Source organism: Branchiostoma belcheri, unplaced genomic scaffold, assembly GCF_001625305.1.
Source record: "Branchiostoma belcheri isolate BF01 breed outbred unplaced genomic scaffold, Haploidv18h27 scaffold68, whole genome shotgun sequence".
In the NCBI taxonomy this organism is placed as follows: Eukaryota; Metazoa; Chordata; class Leptocardii; order Amphioxiformes; family Branchiostomatidae; genus Branchiostoma; species Branchiostoma belcheri.
This window is the reverse complement of record NW_017804331.1, coordinates 1,786,750-1,806,713: the sequence shown is the minus strand read 5'-3', so window position 1 is coordinate 1,806,713 and position 19,964 is coordinate 1,786,750. Positions and strand designations below refer to the sequence as shown.

General features: G+C 40.5%; 2 protein-coding genes across 6 annotated transcripts in view; one reads left to right on the top strand and one right to left on the bottom strand.

Moving 5' to 3' along the window:
- The window catches only part of LOC109484008 (alpha-ketoglutarate-dependent dioxygenase alkB homolog 6-like), a 10,162-nt gene extending 6,068 nt beyond the window's left edge, over nucleotides 1–4,094 (bottom strand). Inside the window, exons 1-4 of the mRNA XM_019787164.1 lie at nucleotides 4,020–4,094; nucleotides 3,017–3,085; nucleotides 1,903–1,963; nucleotides 1,523–1,542 (exon numbers count right to left, since the gene is read on the bottom strand). Coding sequence (XP_019642723.1) covers nucleotides 1,523–1,542; nucleotides 1,903–1,963; nucleotides 3,017–3,085; nucleotides 4,020–4,094 — 225 coding nt within the window. The remainder of the gene's footprint in view (nucleotides 1–1,522; nucleotides 1,543–1,902; nucleotides 1,964–3,016; nucleotides 3,086–4,019) is intronic.
- A 289-nt stretch (nucleotides 4,095–4,383) lies between these two features.
- The window catches only part of LOC109484048 (endoribonuclease Dicer-like), a 63,017-nt gene continuing 47,436 nt past the window's right edge, over nucleotides 4,384–19,964 (top strand). For 3 of the 5 annotated variants that reach the window (XM_019787238.1, XM_019787234.1, XM_019787237.1), the window contains exon 1: nucleotides 4,384–4,656. The gene's annotated coding sequence lies outside the window, so the exon portion shown is untranslated. Of the gene's footprint in view, nucleotides 4,657–6,638; nucleotides 6,692–12,827; nucleotides 12,847–19,964 lie in introns of those variants that run through there. The other 2 variants (XM_019787235.1, XM_019787236.1) reach the window with 2 other exon arrangements.

The following is a 19,964-nucleotide window of genomic DNA, read 5'->3' as shown; positions in this document are numbered from 1 at the left end:
TATCTCTGATTTTTTCATGAAAATCCTCTCAAAACCGCACGAAATGCCATTTCAGAAGGTTCATTTTAAAAGGTTCATTTCAGAAGGTTCCAAATTTTCCGGGGGAGCATGCCCCCGTACCCCCCTGGGAACCTCGAGTCTTCGGCGCTCGCCTTGCGCCTACAGCGCTCGAGGTCCCCTCTAGCAGTGGGAAGAACCCCCCCCATTCAAAATCCTGGCTACGGGCATGTTACTTGTTAGTATCTTTTCTTTTTAATGTTGGGCCCATCTCAGTTGTAGTTACCTATCACATCAGCAAATGGCTCATAGCCATCAATCATCAATAAATAACCTTTATTTTAATTATGAATACATTTTGTATGATACATGTTTTTTTCTTGTACAATGAAAAAAAATGTACGGGGCCGGTGGTAACTTTGAAGGACGGCACCCAGGCTTCCGAAGCTCCATGCCTCAAGAGCTCAGTAACATACATACAGTGCCAATTGATAAATTCTGCAAAAAGCCAGCATGTGCCGGCTTGCTGTGTATATACATCGCTATGTATACTGCCACAAATTCACAATACCAGCTTTGCATTCCTGTGGTTTAGTATTCGCCCGCGCACACAAGTTTGGGGGTCTTCAGAGGATGTCTTCCATAAAATTAAGATGTTGTGGGCGGCAGGTTTCTCTGACTGACAGGCCTTCAAACATCAGAGTTATCAACCAAGAACTGAGGTATTCAAAAACTCGTATTTCCCCAGAACTATCATAGACTGGAACTCGTTGCCACCAAGCACAGTTGGGGCATCATCATTAGAAAGCTTTAAACAACTCCTGCAATCAAATGTGCACAGATTGAGTGTGACAAGCCGTTCGGTGTGATATAGCTAGCTGCCGCCACGCCGTGTGCCTGCGAAGCTGGTGTGTTACGCCAAAGGGCGGTTATACCGGCTACAGATACAGATGTGCGCTCATTAGGACCAATATTATAACAGGACATCTTGTCCGAGCTGGCATCAGCCACTTGAACTATGATCCTCTACAACACTTACATGTAAAACACATACGTGCTCTGATGTGAACCACATTCTGTCCTGGCCTCATTATTAGACAGGGCAAAAATGTGTCCCTGGTTATCTGCTGGCTTGCTAGAGTGTCACACTTTCTCTTTCAAAATCTCTTGATCATGCATCAGAATAACATGTCACATACCCAAGAACATATTAATATAATAGTTTTTACAAAAGTTCATCTGTGTTGGTAGTTACATGTTTAAAGTTAAAACTTTTGGTCTAACATAAAAAGTTCTCTCACCTAGAGCTTCACTTAACCGCGACGGGGGCCGACATCGTCTACCAGATACCTTTGACCCAGTGTTGAGAATCCACATGACAAGCCTCACTGGGTCAGTCTACTGAGGAAGACCAGAGTGACTGGTCGAAAGCTCTAGGTGAGATAACTTTTTGTGTTGGACCAAAAGCTTTAACTATAAACAACATATAATAATAAAGCCATTCAACACAGTAGAGATGACAAACCTTTGGATGAGGTAGCCCACCTGCAAGTAAGGTAGAGAACAAATGTCAAATGGTTTTCTCTCCTTTCTGATGATACAAAAATAAATGATACTATTATAACAGTAATACATATATGTATAGATATACGATAGTATAGGTTTTAAAAATTTCTTTAAATAGTTTTCAAAGCATAAAGCAGCATTTAATAATAACAGTCTTTTATCATACTAGTATTGTTATGTTTCATTATAAAGATAATAATCTAATGATATTTAATACAAGAAAAGTCCTTTTCGCGATATAAAAATACCACAATTGCAGTGGATGACTGAACAACTAACTTTAGAACAAATAAAATTAAAGGTACATCAATTTTTTTTTTTGGTTGCCTACTTTCTTACCCCAGTTCTGTAAGCGCCGGTTGGATAGTTGTGTCCACTTGGGCTTGGGAGCTGCATACACCTGTTGGATATCATCACATAAATATGTAATGACAATTATGCAAAGTTTGCAATTTCAAATTTTTACTCCGATCAAAATATTAGACAGTAAGAAAAAAACTGGCATTGTACCCGGTAAATGTTCAACTCAACAGAAAGTTTCAAACAGTTCTTTTGTGTATTTAGTCATCAATAATAATAATAATTGTTTATTGATTGATTGATCGATGGGTACAATCTCTAGCATGTGGCAGCTCAACTAAAAAAGTAGCACTGAATTGTATGCTAGTTAATTAAAAACAGAGAAACAAATATTGCACAGTTAGAAAATAGACAACTAAACAAGTGAGTATTTCACAGTTAACATATACTTGATATAGGCAACTAAATAAGTGCGTAAAATGAGCTTAACAATATTCACAATATCAACCAATATAAGCCAGCTACATATCATCAAATTGAATCCACACTCTCTATTAAATGCTACCAAAACAGACAACGGCAGAGGACCTGTGCCCGTGAGACACATGGTACTACCTTGTAACCTGGTTACCAAATCTATTTTAGCTTAGCTCCCGAGTCCTAACATCCGTGCCCATAATATCACCAGGGTCCATAATATTGCCACCTTGAGAAACAGTGTGCTTAAAGATATTTTTACTGCAACATACTTTTGGTATGCACTCCTTCACACATCAAATGTACATACCTAGGGTATGTTGCAGTAAAAATATCTTTAAGCACACTGTTTCTCAAGGTGGCGATATTATGGACCCTGGTGATATTAGTCATCTCATCACTCCTCCTGTGGAAACCACATGGCAAGACTCACTCCAGAAAACTCACATATCCAGCTACTCTCACAAGGGACACAGGATTACAACAACAAGACCTTCCAGCTGCAATGGAAGATCGTACTGTGTGGCGTTGTGTTGTGCAGGAGCTTGCCCCGTCCCCCAGCCAGGGTGTCGACAGATGATGATGATGATGATGGACACAGATGTTACATCCTCTCCGCAATTTGCTCGGGAGCTAAACTAGGTTAACTTGGTAACCAGGCTAACTACTCACGTACCTTGGACAGCAGGTAGGTTTCTTCTTCCTCTGTTATAAAGTCTGGAATGTAGTATGCCACAGGTGGTACCTGAAATGAACCAAGCAGGAAAACAACCATTCAATAATTCAATGGCATTTGATAAAATGGGCCAAGTTAATCAGAAAGAACTCTGTACAATCCTATTGAATGGGGAAAATAGACAGGAGAATGGCACAGATAAAGCATTATAATGTCAGAGCTGTAAGAGTGCTCATCTGAACCATATAAAAACTTATACAAAGAAGCCACGTGACAAGCCTCACTGGGTCAGTCTACTGAGGAAGACCAGAGTGACTGGTCCAAAGCTCTAGGTGAGAGAACTTTTTTGTGTTGGACCAAAAGTTTTAACTCTAAACATATAAAAACTTAGTAGTACTAGTAATAATCTCCTAGAGCAGATCATACCGTGGCTACTCTACTCTAACGTTACCGTAGTCTAAGACAGTATCCACCAAAGGTGACTATTTATTTATTTATATATTAATGGACACTCCTCTGGCCAATGGATACTGCCTTGCCGTATAATCTGCTTGGAGATTAGTACATAGCAGTAACACACATAGAAAAACTTGCCTATTACTATATTAGTATAAGTTTAATATTAGTATAAGATCATTATGGAGCTGCATTATGATATCAATGTCTCATTAACTTGTTCTGTATAATCTGTAGTTATGTTTACCGAAGGAAAACATATTGTTTTTGCCCTGTTTTCTCATCATCTCCAAACCAATAAGGGCAATGCCCTAAACCAGACGTCTGTCACCATGGTAACTGGTGTTGGGTTACATCATGTTGCAATTTTATAGCAGGAGGGATTTAGACTCCTGTCTGGCCATATGTATGAGTATGATATGAATGTTTTCTGAGTAAGAATAAACATATGCGAAGGTAAACATTATGCATTTGCTTTGCAAATGTTACATTTCTAGTTCATTAATTGATCATCATTTTCTGATATTTCCTTGTGACAGCTACTCACATTCTGCACCCTAAAGCTTGCAAGGTCCTCTGGCTGTATCTTTTTCTCCATCCCTAATATTTCACTTTTCTGCATCCCTATGTCATCAGTGGGAGTTCCCCCAAAATCAGCTGTTCAACTCCCAGCATCCCCTTCGCACGAAACTGTCTCGAGAACGCTGATTGGACATAGGGTGACAAAATTGCACCAATCACGAACAGCGTGACATGTTGGCTTCGGGCCGTAAATACTGAGGGTGTGCATGGAGGTCGGACCGTATTCCTAAAACATATAATTGCCTTTAAAACCGGCGGAATCGGAAAAAAATGTCTTTCATATTGAATCAACACCGTATTTTATGATTTGAGCAATTAATTTGCGGTATTTATCAAGCAACTCAACGAGCTAAAACCAAATCGAATGCGTGACACGGAAACTCGGCTACCTCCCGAAACGCCCTCGGGCTCTGTCAAGCCTAAAAGCAAAGGAACAGACCGAGAGAGAGAAGTTGAGTTAGTGGCCTGTGTATTATCGGAGGAGGTGTGGTGTTCTGGTCACAAAAATATGATGGGCTGACTGCTCCGTCCCCTTACAGTCCGAAACTGTCTACCTCATTCTGCAGAAACCATGGTGCCACCGCCATCTAGACCTAGATTCGGTAAGCAGCCTGCAACGTTTAGTTTTGAGATACAGAGATGTTTGTATCACGATCAGTTCGACCTTTATAGCTTGCTATGCTGCATGTGTAACTGTTGTTGCGTGTGTGTGTGTGTGTTTCTCTCTCTGTGTGTGTGCAAGGAGCTTCTATCACGAAACTGTCTACCTCATAGTTTTCTGCAGAAACCATGGTGCCACCGCCATCTAGACCTAGATCCAGGAAGCAGCCTGTAACGTTTAGTTTTTGAGATACAGAGATGTTTGTAGCTAGCTCTAGCTCTAGCTGCATGTGTAACTGTAAGTGTGTGGTAATCTCCAAGCAGATCCCTCTCGGTGGCCTGAAGACAGTATCAAATTAGCCAGGCAGCATCCATTAGCCAGAGAAGGTCGCCAGCCACCGACGGGGTAGTGACAAAAAAAAGGCCATATATAAAAACGATCATTCCCCACAACCTCTGCTTGGAGAGTATTAGTGTGTGTGTTTCTGTGTGTGTGTGTGTAATGTATGTCGGTCTGTCTAGACAGGACCCAGACATCACAAAACACCAACACACACGCACACAATCACATGGTGGCAGCCTCGTAAACTTTGGACAGCCAGCAACAAGAATATAAAATTCAGGACGGTCCGCGAGGCACACAGAAACGACATCGTAAAAATAGCTGATTTATACTGCTTGTCGTTTTGATTTCTGTGATGGGATATATTAGAGGCTGAGTTGAGGTTTTTTGTTGTTTTGGTGTGACACAGTTTCAGTGTTTTGGTGGATGTGACTGTGTGTACAAAAATACCACCAAGTGTTGGGGGGAGGGGTCAGGGGTACATTGTTTTGTTTTGATCGGAAAATTGATATGTAAAACTTGTTTTTGTTGACAGATCAGACATTGTTATGGTATAAGGGTTAATGTTACTATCCGGAAAGTAACTAAAATTGAAGCTGGTTAAAAATGTTTGTCAACTATGTATCAACAGTTGGAAGTTTAATCGTTAGAAGTAAGTTTAACGTTAACGGTTGTTGACTTTATTCCAAAATTTTGAAAGATCGTGACGTCACATGCAAGCGTTGTTTTTTTCTAACAGTTGAAAACGGGGCTGTCTTTTCTCGAATGAGGAAGATAATTTTCTTTCTAGAGTGAAATCGGGCCAAGTTCATGTTTAGACATCTCATAGTGCAGGTACTATCAACGATTGGGTTGTGAGGCAACATTTTGGGAGGCTACCAGAGGGGTATTTACGAAGGTCGGTAATTTTATATTGTAACTGCTATGTCAGGCTTGGTGTTGAATCGGTTATACCAAGAAAAATTGTTTGAAAACTTGTAGAAAGGAGAGGATTTTTTTGACGTGAAAGGTTTATGCTTCACTGACAGTTGGTAAACTTTCCCAACTGAGAATAATAGTAAGATCGCTCGTTTTGGTTGAGAATCTTGTTTTTTTTTGTTTTTATGTTATGTTTGAGATCCATACTCAAACTGCATGATGATATAGTTCACATATAATAAAATACAGGCCTGTCAAGTTCTGTCCAAGTGCAAGTTTAACATGGCACTTTGCAGGGAGCCTGTCTGGTGCCCTAGTGCACGTCTTTCCCTGACCTGCTGCATTGTTTTGCACAGTTGTCTGGGGAAGCCATTTAGTCTAGGTAATGCATAGGGGCAGCCTGCAAAGTTCCGTTGGGCTAGGGTCATGCAGTAGCGTTAAAAAAAATGCTTCCTCGTATGTCCAGCAAAACCAGTGGCTTGAGCAGATTCTCGGACGAAAGGTGGAAATATTTTTCAGTTGCAGACTACTGGGGGTATCACACCCTGCGTTAATGGGTGTTGCTTTGAGTAAACAGATCCATGTGAAAGCCGACTGGGTCCCCCCGCAGCAAATGAGGTCACGTCCACCCCGGCTTGCAGCCGACCCCTTGCCTGGTAAAGATCAACTGATATTGAAATTCCCCATTCATGGTCGCTGTTTGGGTGCTGCGCGGGTGGAAGCCATTTTTGCTGGCTGGGTTCGGGTGAGATGCAGGGACGGGGTTTCCGGCCAAGGTAAACCTAAAGGGTGCCGTCGCATGCGTGTGTCAGGCCCTAGCCTTCCGAGGCTCACGAATACTGCTTCAGGAAGGAGCTCGTTTTGCCGGTAGGGGACTTGGGTGGCATTCTTGCCTCTGGTGGTTATACAATTCTCTAGATCTCTCCTACATGGTGCGCGAAAATTAGTAATTCCAGTCCTGTCCCTACGTACCTGTTCTTTTTAGACTTCACAAACTGAGTTGTCTGGTGACACTGTCAGGTACAGCATTAGTGCCAAAGTCACGTACGTTTAGCTCGTAATTTTTAAGATGTGTCTTTTGGCTGTCTGAGCCGACTACCACAGTTAGACGTGGCCCATGCATGATCTGTGCCATGACTATGACTCCAAGAACTCCACAGTTGAAATGGAATCTTTAAGATTACATTGTTCAGTTCACGTCTCGTGCTGGCCACTGGCATGCCCCTTCCTTCTTCCTGTTAAGTCAGTGAGTCGCTCTACATGTCAACTTAACCGCCTAATCCTAAGGAAGTACAGTACAGGAGATTTTTAGGAGTTGCGCAGCTCCTCATGTTTTGCCAACGCCATGTCCACAGCTATCCCAGCATGCCGTGGAAGGCTCCAGCAGCCATTTTTGGATCGAGGCGAGTCTTGTACGGATCTCAGAAGGGAGCCGTGCAAGTCCCGAGCGAGATAGTAAAAAAAGGAGGCCAGGTTCAAGTGTATCTACGTAGCCAAAGGAGGCGGCTGTAAACGGCGGCATTTATCGCCGCGTTACCAGCTGTGTACATCAATATTTGCTGGTGCCGAGCTGACAGGTACTTTTCTCTGCCATGTAACGTTACTGGGTGCAAGACGAGGGAGAGAATTATGAACACACTCAGGTCTTTTCTGGTGGGTCTTCAAGTTCAATGGCATGCAGAGAATAAAACTCGGTTGTGGTGATGATAAGACTTCCCCTTTCACGCTGTTTATTTTGCCAATCTGTAGATCTTGTAATTTATATTTCAGAGACGTTGAGACGTTATCCTTCAGCGTAGTCTGGCTGGAGCTCAAGTTTAGCTTGTGGCAAGGGTTTTTGCCAGCGAGATAAAACTTGAAAAGGGTTTCTTGTGTGACATGTTTGCGAATGAAGAATGTCCACCACGCATCACTGAGTATGTCGGCCAATTATTCACTGTCTCGGTTATAAGAAGTCCCTTGTAGTTGTACCTTTCTGACGGAAACATTTTTGCTTTTGTCAATGAAGGTTAGACATCCAGGTAATGAGAATCATACAAGAACACAGTTACAGTGAGTTACTCATTGGCAACTGGATAGATTTTTTAAAAACTGTTAGATGTATCAAGTAGCATCCACCACATTTTGTCAGCTTTATAAGATAGTTATCATTTCTAAGATTATATTGTAATGAAAAGGCATAAGTCATATATTGTGTAATTGTATTGATTCTGAGTGGCAGAAATACTTTTTTCAGTATGCTTCAACATTGCAGAATGTCAAAATTTTGTTCTGCAATTTAGAAATACTTTCTGCAAATTATGTAAGTATAGTTAAAAGTCTGGATCTAAAGCCACGGCACATACAAAATTGCATACAAATGTATTTGCAAACATTTTACATGCAGAATTACTTATTTAGTCAGTAGTAAGCACAAAACCATTGAATCCTTAGCTTCATTTTTTCATTCTGCAAAATTGCAGGTTGCTTAATTTTTCTTCTGCTTTTATTTGAAAATGTCTCTGCAAAAAGCAGACTGCAGATGGGTATTTCTAATACTGTATAATGACAATGACAATGACAATGAACTTTATTGCATGTTCACGCCCCACACGGGCCAAATGCACTTAAGTTAAATAACTTGGGTACAAGAATAGAAGAAGCAATTGTTACATTCGTGTGCTATTTCTCTATCTACAGGATCTAACTACAGGATCTCTTCTCTCTTTTTGAAACATGTATGAACAAATTTACATAGTTTTTCATTTATATAATACTAACACTGTATAATAGGCCTTAGAATGACTCACTACTACTGGCTAGTACATGCACAGGTAACTGTGTACATGTACAGACCCTGGGTTACTTATTTGAGACAGAGGAGGTTGTTAGCACATAGTTGTGGTGGGAACCTGACCACAGAGGGATAAGCCTGTTTAGGTTCTGCATTATGCTAGAAGTGGAACTCACCACAGAAGTCTTGCTTTGGCCAGCAAGTGCTTGCATTGTCAATCTCCTACTGAAAAGTTGTTCCTGAGAAAGCTAGATTAAGTGTGGTAAATGTCTAAGGCCTCGTTCATGATTGAAATGTGTTCCGGTTTGGCCACGATCCGAATCGAAACGGAATATATTTTTGCGTCCGTGATTCAAAACTTGCACCCACACTGGAAACGGTTTCACACCTCGAATTGACTTGCATTTCATATGTATATCACAATTTCTTTGAACATTTCCTGGGAACCCGGCTCGTAAGGCGGAGAGTTTACGCCTGTCCGGGCGAGTGGTCGCTCGTTCCCGACTCATGTCCTCCCCATATAGGCTGTGCCCCGGACGCACCTGGCGCAACCCCCCTACGGTCCGCCGCCCCAACGCCCCCGTTGGGCTACCACTCGCCCTCGCGCCCAGGGTAGGTTCTAGTGCACACCATCCAGTTTCCTCTGGATCTCCTGATTTCCCCAAGTCAATATCGGAACTCCCGTTTCCTCAGTCGACCAGTAATTAGAACTCGATGTCAAGATTGTACGATTCAAGTATAATTTTCCGCAGTACAAGCCACTGTGCCGCGAACTATGGCCGACCGTGGCCCCCTCGTACCCGTTTGTACAGTATCGAACCGGAACGATTCGCATCCGCGCGTTCATGATTACAATTCTACGAATGCGAATCGTTCTGTATCGTTTCAGACCACCTCGCGAGGTGGTTCAAAATAAATCGCAACGGAACCGGTTTGGAGCGTTCATGTTCGCAAATGAATCAATTTATTTTTTTAAATCGAATTGATTCGCAACAGATATCCAATCATGAACGGGGCCTAAAAGTGTGCTAGATTAAGTGTGCTAAATGTCTAGATTAAGTGTGCTAAATGTCTAAAAGTGTGCTAGATTAAGTGTGGTAAATGTCTAAAAGTGTGCTAGATTAAGTGTGCTAAATGTCTAAAAGTGTATATATGGTAAATGTCTAAAAGTGTGCTAGATTAAGTGTGCTGAATGTCTAAAAGTGTGCTAGATTAAGTGTGGTAAATGTCTAAAAGTGTGCTAGATTAAGTGTGCTAAAAGTGTGCTAGATTAAGTGTGGTAAATGTCTAAAGTGTGCTAGATTTAAGTGTGCTGAATGTCTATATTAAGTGTGCTAAATGTCTTAAAGTGTGCTAGATTAAGTGTGCTAAATGTCTAAAAGTGTGCTAGATTAAGTGTGCTAAGTGTCTAAAGGTGTGCTAGACTAAGTGTGCTAAATGTCTAAAAGTGTGCTAGATTAAGTGTGATACACGTATCTCTTATAACCATGAAGTTATAATCATGTATCTCTTATAACCATGAACTTGATGAAGTTACATTGTATATACATGTATCTCTTATAACCATGAAGTTATATGCATGTATCTCTTATAACCATGAAGTTATATGCATGTATCTCTTATAACCATGAAGTTATATGCATGTATCTCTTATAACCATGAAGTTATATGCATGTATCTCTTATAACCATGAAGTTATATACATGTATCTCTTATAACCATGAACTTGATGAAGTTATATACATGTATCTCTTATAACCATGAAGTTATATACATGTATCTCTTAGAACCATGAAGTTATATGCATGTATCTCTGGAGCCCGGACCACCCAATTCCGAGTGAGTTGATCAGGGACCCAGACTGATCTTCTGGGTTTATCTGTAAAAGTTGCAGACAGTCGCCACACTCACTGGGGAGTTCATTAGGGGAGGCCACACCAATTTAATTTGTTGGTTCTCGGATTTTTTCAGAAAAAATATGAAGCGACAGGGCGAAAAAAAATAAAAATAAAAACAGGTCTAGGCATCCTATTATGGCCCAAAATGGTACGATAGGAGCCATGAAGTCAACAAAAAAGGCTGGGTTAAAATTTAAAGTATAAATTTTGAACTTTTGATCAAACCACTGCATCGATAGATGGAAAAAACTGTAACAACTAGGAAGAAAAGGAATTTCCTCAACTGTTGGGGGCAAAATATGAGCATTTTTGAGTTGATTCAGAACCAGAATCTTTTTTTTTTTTGCAAATCAGAAAAAAATGAAGAGGCAAATCCAAGAACCAACAAATTAACTTGGTGTGGCCTTAGGGTAGCATGTCTGTAGCCAGGGGGGGTTTGGAAGAACCCACACAAGCAAAAAGCTCCACTTTTTATCTAAAGGTCCAAGATTTTTCTTTAAATAGTGGACTGATTTGTATCACCAGCGGGACTGCAATCCTAGAAAAATGCTCACTTGTGACAATTATTATGATTTCTCCTTTGAAACCCTCTCAAAAACGCAGGAAATGCCATTTTAGAAGTTCAATTTTCAAAATCAAATTTTTTCTCAGAACCCCCTTGGAAGCTCATGCCTTTGACACCCTGGTCCATCAGACAGTAGGAAGAACCTACTCTCCAAGCAGAGGTTGTTCGGGAAAATTGTGACATTCTTAATATCATGCGCCCGGTTTTTGTTAGGGAAGGCGGACAAAAACCGGGCGCATGTCACAATTTTCCCCAACAACCTCTGCTTGGAGAGTAGGAAGAACCCCCCCAAACAAAATCCTGGCTACGGGCATGGGGAGGGCCTTTTTGTACCCTGGATGGTATTAAAGTTGATCTTTACGCAGCCTCTTATATGCTTGGGTCTGATTCTTTAGTCTAGATGCATCCAGGATTACCTGAAAACCTAGTCACAGGTCTGAGCATTTATACTCCTGGTACTAAAACACAAAACTCTTCTCAATCTGTATATGTATAGTCAGTACATTGTATTACCAACTACGACAGAGTACACTGGTCAGCTTAACCTGTTGCTCAAGTCTGTTAATATTACTTAGGTAAAAATCAACAACATAAAGGAAGGCTAGCATTCAGTCCTGGTAGTCTGTCTCTGTGTAACAAAGTTGTTAATTTTTTTTTTTTTGTCCAAAATGATTTTCTCATTTCTGGGACTAGTCCTAAAAAATAATGTTTAATTTTATGATACATGTACCTGTGTTGTGTGTGCACTAAATGTCACTTTTTGCCTAATGCTCACAAAATTGATAAATTGGTAAAAGGTATCAGTGACATATCAATGTGCTAAACTTGGTCTCTTTTCGTCTTGGAAGACAGGCCACAGCTTTCTCTGCTTTACTTAAGTTTAAGACATATCATAGAAGTTCTTAATGTATACAAAGCCTGGTAACACTTTTAAGATATCTGAATGCATGTTCAGCCGACAACTTATGTGATGTAATTAACAGTGCACATACAGCTTTCAGTATGTCTAACCTATATAACAACGCTCGAAATGAGTTGACTATTCAAACCTCTACAATTTATCCCAATTTCCCAAAACTTGCAGACAAAAAAAAAAACTAGTCTTCTTTTAACTTCCCACAACCCACAAATTTTAGAAAAGGTGGAACATTACGTCTTCCACATGATTTACAAAAGAGAAGTCAAACCCTTCAGACGTAGTTATAGACAATTAACTTTCATTATGTAGATTTTGAAGTTTTTATACTATGTTTCAATGTTCTCGTATGTTTGTAACTTGCAATTAGCCTTCGGGCAAGGATTTGCAATAAACTTCCACTATATAAGTTTGAAATTTTCCTGTTGGACCAGATCAGACAAGAGTGCAAGCGATTGCAAGGTAATTATAGAAAGTCTGTAAGCAAGTAGTGAGGGTAACTTGATCTAAAAGGTTGTAGTTTTTTCTGTGAAGCTTCATTACTACCATGTGTGCCATTCTTTGTACGTTGAGAACATACACAGAAGCGTGACCTTGAACATGGAACAATGGCGGTGGCAGGGCTGTTTGTCTGCCGCCACGCTATAGGTCAGAGTTCATCGAAGGTCACGTGCTGAGACTTTGAGGTAGTACTGCCGGCATATTTCCGTACGACTTCACGTTCTTAGTAGTACCACAGACTGGCAAGTGTGTGTGGCGTCTCGAGCCATGGGCTTTGGGTGAGTAGCTAAGGCCCTGTGTTGAGTCAACCGTTCAGTTTGTACTTTGATGTCCACGTTGGTGTGGGAGGTATTATTTTTCCTCTGCCCATACGTATTACCTCTGGGCATGGGTGAACGTGATTTGCATGTTTGTGCCGAAACGGTTTACGCCTGGGTCTAAAAACTCAAGGATCTCCAATTGTGGTTTACTTACAATGATATCATTCCCACCCGAAACTTGGCCTGTGATAACGTTATTTCCCAACCACAAAGTGTACATCCACAGTAGCCATAGATACAGTGTTACCAGGAGAAACGTAGGGGGCAAAGATGTTGTTTAAAAATAGATTGGTCGGTCCGTACCTTCATTTGTTACATTATACGTGTGCCAGGGAATAGTCTAAACCCGCAGCCAGTTTTTGATGTGTTTTATTTTCCTCCTCTACGTTATTCCTGAAACATTTAGAACTTGCCATTCTGTGTTGACGTACATGTTTGGTGATCTTGTCTACATTTCTTGCACGAATAATTGCAGGTTGGATATAATGTTCTCAGGGCTCGAAATACAGGGTGCATGTGCACCTTAGTGCACCCAAAATTGCCAAATTTGGAGCTGTGCTCCCAATTTTTTCTGTGGGTGCACCAGTGCACCCAAAATATTTCTGTGGGTTTACGCATGTAAAGGTGGTAAATGTATCACAGTATGCATCATATTCTTAACATCTAAGTGTCAGAAAAATAATAAAATTATTGTTATAGTTACTGTATTTTTCTTCAGATGAAACATGATTAATTTTTGTTGACAGTCTACGTACATACTTATTTTATCTTATATGGTGCACCCGAAATATTTTTGTGCACCCAATTTCCCCTTCACTTAACTGCCAAATGCAGCAATATGAAATTCCCAGCAGTTACAACTATGAAATTATAACAATTTCTCATTAATCATGCAAATTAGGTCTTGATTTACATACTCTATATCCTCAGATGTTTTTCTCGTTCTTGTCACAAGTGTTTTGTGTACCAGTACACCTACATGTATCCCAATTTGGAGCGGTTGTAAAGTTGAGGTGTGGTCATTGTTGTGCAGGCGCCAGACACAACACCTGTAGGCAAATATGTACATGAGACTGTCTGGCTGACTGGCTTACTCTCCAAGCAGAGGTTTGGGTTTTGGGGGGTATTTTTAGCGTGTTTCTAGGCTTTTTTATCGGGGTTTCTCTTTTGCACTGAATTTTTAAAAGAGAAATCCTGATAAAAAAGCCTAAAACCACGCTAAAAATACCCCCAAAACCCAAACCTCTGCTTGGAGAGTATGGCTGACTGGCAGCTTAGCTGAACTATAGTTGCAAGTGCGATTACAAAGCTGTATATGCAGGGGTCATTTTGGGGAGAAATTGGGTGCACAAAATTTTCTGTGGTTGGACCATATAAAATAAAATAAGTATAGTGTCAGTGAAAACTACTCATGTTTCGTTTCTAAAGAAAAGTACTACAAGAATGATTTTACTATTTTTCTGACACTTGGATGTTGAGAAAATATATGCTGAATACAAGTACTACTCTACATTTAACATCTTGACTTACGTAAACCCACAAAATATGGTGCCTAACCTGGTAAGGCCAAGGAAAAAATGTTGTGTTTCCGTTTTCCGACCGACCCTAGACTTTTTTTGTATGGACTCCTGCAAGGGACATAATTTTTCTAGCTGATCGAAGATTTCTAGCTCCATGATCTGACCCGAATGATGAAATGTTGAACAATCGGTTCTCCAACATTGACATTGAAAATAGAAGTGTGCTCTTGCAAGTTTTACTTTGCCAAACTGTACATTATTATCATATAAGCATCAACTCAAAAACTAAATAAACTCACCATAAATTTTTGACTGAATCGCTCAGTCTTCAGCAGCTTTAAGTTTATGACCCGAGTGCTGTAGACATGTGACTTTTTAATAGCCAGTATTTTCTTTTTGCCTTCAAGCAGAACAGATATCAAACTACAGTTACCAGTGTGAGATTAGTAGGGCCTAATGAGGTGGGCTGGTCAGTTGTCAGACAAGACAGATGACCCCTCATTTGTAGCTGACAGCTGGAGGCTACTGGTCATGGTCAGCAGGTCAGGCCTAGGAAAAAAATGTTGTGTTTCCTGTTTCAGTCCTGAAAAAAATTAGGGTCAGTAGGTCAGGATTAACTTTTTTTTACAGACTTCAGTGATATCTATATAGGCCCAGGTCCAACTTATACATTATGAAATAAAGACTAAGCTTTAACTTCCAACACTTAGGACTTACCCCAAATTTTTTTATACAATACACTAATTAACAATTTGAAAGCAAAACTTGCATGATGACACTTTTATTTTCAATGTCAATGTTAGAAAACCAATTGTACAACGTTTTATCACTCAGGTGTCAGATCATGGAGGTAGAAAAGGTTTATCCGTTCAAAAAATTATGTCCCTTGCAGGGGTCCACCCCCCAAAAAGTCTAGGTCATCAGTTTTTTTTCTAGGGTTGGTCGGGAAACAGGAAACACAACTTTTTTTTCTTAGGCCTGAGGAGGCTCAAATTCACAGATATTACAATAGACGTAATTCCAATCTCCGCGGCCATTTTGAAAAGCGGTCCCGGCGCTGCGCGTGATCACGTGATCTTGCACGAAAACGAGACGCCTACTGATGCTTCAGCTAGCCTACACACTGCATTCCAGTGGGGCATCGAGCGGTGCTGCATCTTCTTCTGTAAATTACGCTCTTTTACGGTGAAAAGTCGAAATATTTATACGTGTTACGAATAGATAAGGTTGTTGTGAGCATTTGGGTTTAATTTCAGCCGGTAGAAATGACAAATTCCCGCTCATTTTCCGAATTTCTTGACCGAACTCATTGTACGTTATACGCTAGCTACGGTCGAGCGCTCGCATGAAAAAAATACGTAATATACTGACTTCGTTCGTGCAAAACCTGTATAGAGACGTGAAAATAACAGGTAGACATCCTTGTGGTTAAACATTTAGCGAAGTTTTGACGGTTGTTCCGGAAATTTCACGATCGCAAGTCGACATTGGCCAGGCAAGTTAGATATCGTCGTACGTGAATCGTCAAGTGGGGGAGGGGGGCGCTCGTGCGTAACTTCTGTTCTTTCGAAGATTATCCTCTACATTCTCCGGTAATATTTCAGTTTAACTGGATTAACTTCCACAGAAACGTAAAAATGTTGAACTGAGTTTCTAGCGGGACGAACTTTACCGCAAAAGTGACGGCTGCGAGTCGAAAATTTAATCATTTTTAATACTACGTCACGGCGGTGTGCATGCCTTTCTAGTATTTTCGTGTAACTTACTGTGCAAATACAGAAGAAGATGCAGCACCGCTCGATGCCCCACTGGAATGCAGTGTGTAGGCTAGCTGAAGCATCAGTAGGCGCCTCGTTTTCGTGCAAGATCACGTGATCACGCGCAGCGCCGGGACCGCTTTTCAAAATGGCCGCGGAGATTGGAATTACGTCTATTGCACCAGTTTGGACAGCTGCAAGGCATGAGTACATGATGAAAAGGAACAATGGATAAAAACAAGGACATTCAACACAACCTTGTGTTGAACGTCCTTGATAGAAATAAGAAGGAAGTACATGTACATGTACATGGGCAGCCCCACCTAGTACATATATAAGTTACTACCTTCCTCAAATTAAGAAATGTTACATACATAAGCCCTTGACAATATTTCTAACAGCCTTTAGTTAACTGATACTAGTAATAGCCATTAATACCTAAAATTAAAAAGCATCTGCCGGATACAGTGGTACAAGCCAAGTGGGCATGAATTTTTTTTGGGGGGGGGGGGCACAGGTAGCACACTTGGCTACCTAGGTTCAAAAATAGGTTGCCCCAAGTAAGATTTGGGGGCAACCTTGAAACTCATTTTTGGGAATAGGTGCACTGGTGCACCCAACCTACAAAATTGGGTGCCCAAAATATTTGATTAGGTGTACCATTTAAGAAAAAATAAGTAGAATGTCAGCAAAAACTATATAAATAATTTTATTAATGTTAATTTATGTTAAATTCCAAGAAATGTGCTATAACATTGAATGTATTATTTTTTCTGACACTTTGAAGTTAAGAATATGCTGGAACTACTATACATTTAAAATCTTTACATACGTTAAAACTAAGAAAATATTTGGGTACACCATGGAGTTATAAGTGTATAATAACACCATGGGTGTACTGGTACACCCACAGATAAAAATTGGGTGCACAGCTCCAATTTTGGGTGCACTAAAGTGCACATGCGCCCAGTCTTTCACACCCACAAAACTGTAGTGTAATGTTTTTGCTGTAGTTCAAAACTTCATTTACTGCACTACGGGTAGTAATTGATAGATCACCAACTTGTCTTGTTTGTATTTATCTTGGTTTTATCCACCTTGTAATTATGCATGTCGATTGTATCTTGTCAATGTGTTTTATACTCGTTGTATGTTTTTGAGTAGAAGGTGTTATGTAAGCAACTTTTGTTTTTTGCCCAATACTCAATAAATATATGTGAATAAATAAAAAAATATATTTTGAGCCTTGCTTAGGCCACACCAATTTAATTTCTTGGTTAACGGATTCGCCCGCTTCATTTTTTTCTGATTTGCAAAATAAATAAATATATTTTGCCCTGAACAGTTGAAAACAGTCCTTTTCTTCCTACTTGTTATAGTTATTCCATCTTTCAATGCAATGGTATCTTTAAAAGTTCAAAATCATTGTTTAAATTTTGAACCAGCTGGTGTGTTGACTTCATGGCTCCTATCGTACCATTTTTGGCCATAATAGGATGCATAGGCCAGTTTTTATTTTAATTTTTTTTTCGCCTGCCCGCACCATTATTTTTCTAGAAAAATGCGTTAACCAAGAAATTAAATTGGTGTGGCCTTAATGCCTGCCACACGCTGCCCTCCAAATGTCGCCAGGCCTTCACTAATCTCTGCCACCGACAGGGGATGCCAGACCTGACAATCATCATCATCAATCACTGTGTTCTGCGTCTACACTCGCGTGGAGATGTCCTGTAGCCGCATTCGACTTCTTTCTTCATCTCTTTCCACCGTGTCTTCTGCTTCAAGAGTCTAAGCTCCTTGAGTTTCTTTTCTGTTGTGGGAGGGCCTAGCCTTCTGCGTTTCAGGTCTCCCTTCAGTAGGCTGAGTACTAGTAGGTTGATACAGTGTCTCCCTTTGCGAGCTTTATATCTCTTAGAGCTAAGGAATGAAAATTCCAGACCTTTTTGTGCAGTTGTGTCTTGTGGCATTCTGAGAATATGTCCGAACAGAGACCACCTGAGTTTCTCAACTTTCATGGAGAGAGGTTCCATATTGCAGACCTGACAATGCAGACCATTTATTTTGCCGATTGGCTGTCGGTGGAAGTCCGTGCGCAGTAGATAACACGACTGTCTGACAACCAGTCAGCCATTGATTTATGTCTAGACGAAAGTTCCAGCTTTTGGCATTTCAGTTTCAGGGCTACCTGCTGCAATTAACTGTGCTGTGAATATAACCGATACTACTTCATTTGTACAATATGTTCATATCTGTTTATTAACATGAATATTTTGGAGTTGCCTGGAGATGACTACTTTGTATATCAGCTTTGTGATCAGTTTTAGTTTGAGAATTATATCATGGTAATAATTCTCCCGACCTGATATAATATTATATAATGCTTTGAATGGTGAATGGCCATATATATATATATATATATATATATATATATATATATTATATATATTTATTCCATTTGTTGCAAGATTTTGATTGTATTTTATTTTTGCTTCTAATTTATTCATTCTTTGTTCTGCCACTAGCTGTATAATGTCTCCTACAGAACTAGTTACCTTGGTGAAAGATGTCTAGTCTAGGCAATTTAGGTTGGATAAGAAGGAACAGAGCAAAAACAATAATTTATTTGTACATACATGTAGATTTTATTTTTTATTTTATTCACATGGATTTTTGAGCATTGGAAAGGAAGCATGTGTGTGCTTATGTGAATCCGCTGCTCATAAAACATTATACAAATGTAAACATAAAGATGACTTAAAGTATAACATAAACATAAAAATGAAAGTGGCTGGCGCACCACTACCTATAGCGTTAATGTGGTTGGTCCAATCTTCCAGTGTGATGAATATAGTTGAACACAATATCAAAGATATGGCAGTTAGTAGGGTATGGGAGGGAGGGGCTACCTGTAAGAAGTAAAGTACATAATGTGGCGTCATTACCTCCGGGTAGGGATGTATATCCCGAGCGCGGAGGTTTTGTGAGGGAAGACGAAAATTGCGTTCGCACCCGTTTCTCGCGTTTGGGTGGACGGATATGTCTGGGACTTGGTATACGTTTTGCTGTTGGGCTGTAGATGGTGCACGTTGTTTTGGTTTTTTAGTATGTGTGTTTTAGTGCGTCAAAATGATGCGTTTAGACCGCCGATGGACACCCCTTTCAGTGTGAAAGTGGGCCTCAGCTTTTGACCTTTGCATGTATAAGGACGATTGAGGTCGCGACCACTGATCTGACCTTTCACACAGAGGGGTGTCAGCATTGTCGATAAATTCTTTCTTTGAAACTGTTCAGATGTGAACCACATGTGCCGTCAATCAACGTCTCATTATCGTGCCTGTGGGACCCGCTGGGGGGATACCGGCCGTGTCTGAAACAGGGCTGCTATTCACACTGATATCTAAACAAACACATGGCGGCACGACCTGAATATATCCCCGCCACTTGTGCTAACCGTGGCAAATATGTCGCTGTTCTTAGCTGCCTGCCGCGGTTTGGTACCGGTTAAATCTAACAGGAATCAATGAAACCTTGCTGATAAGATTGCGATTTGTTTTCGAAAATATTATTTTGTCTCGTGTTTGTAACGTTCGCTCAAAATGAGGTTCTAAGTTTTAACCGTAACATGAAAGATATGAACACGCTTCTGTGCATGTTTTGATGGGGTTTTTTTACTGATTTGAACTAGTGTGGGATAAGTGGGGAGGGATGGCAGCCGCGGGGGGAAGCGTAGCGGCTTGATACATTTTCGAGAGCAAGTTCCGTTCCGCGCACTGGAGTTGATCGCTGGTCGCTGAGGGTC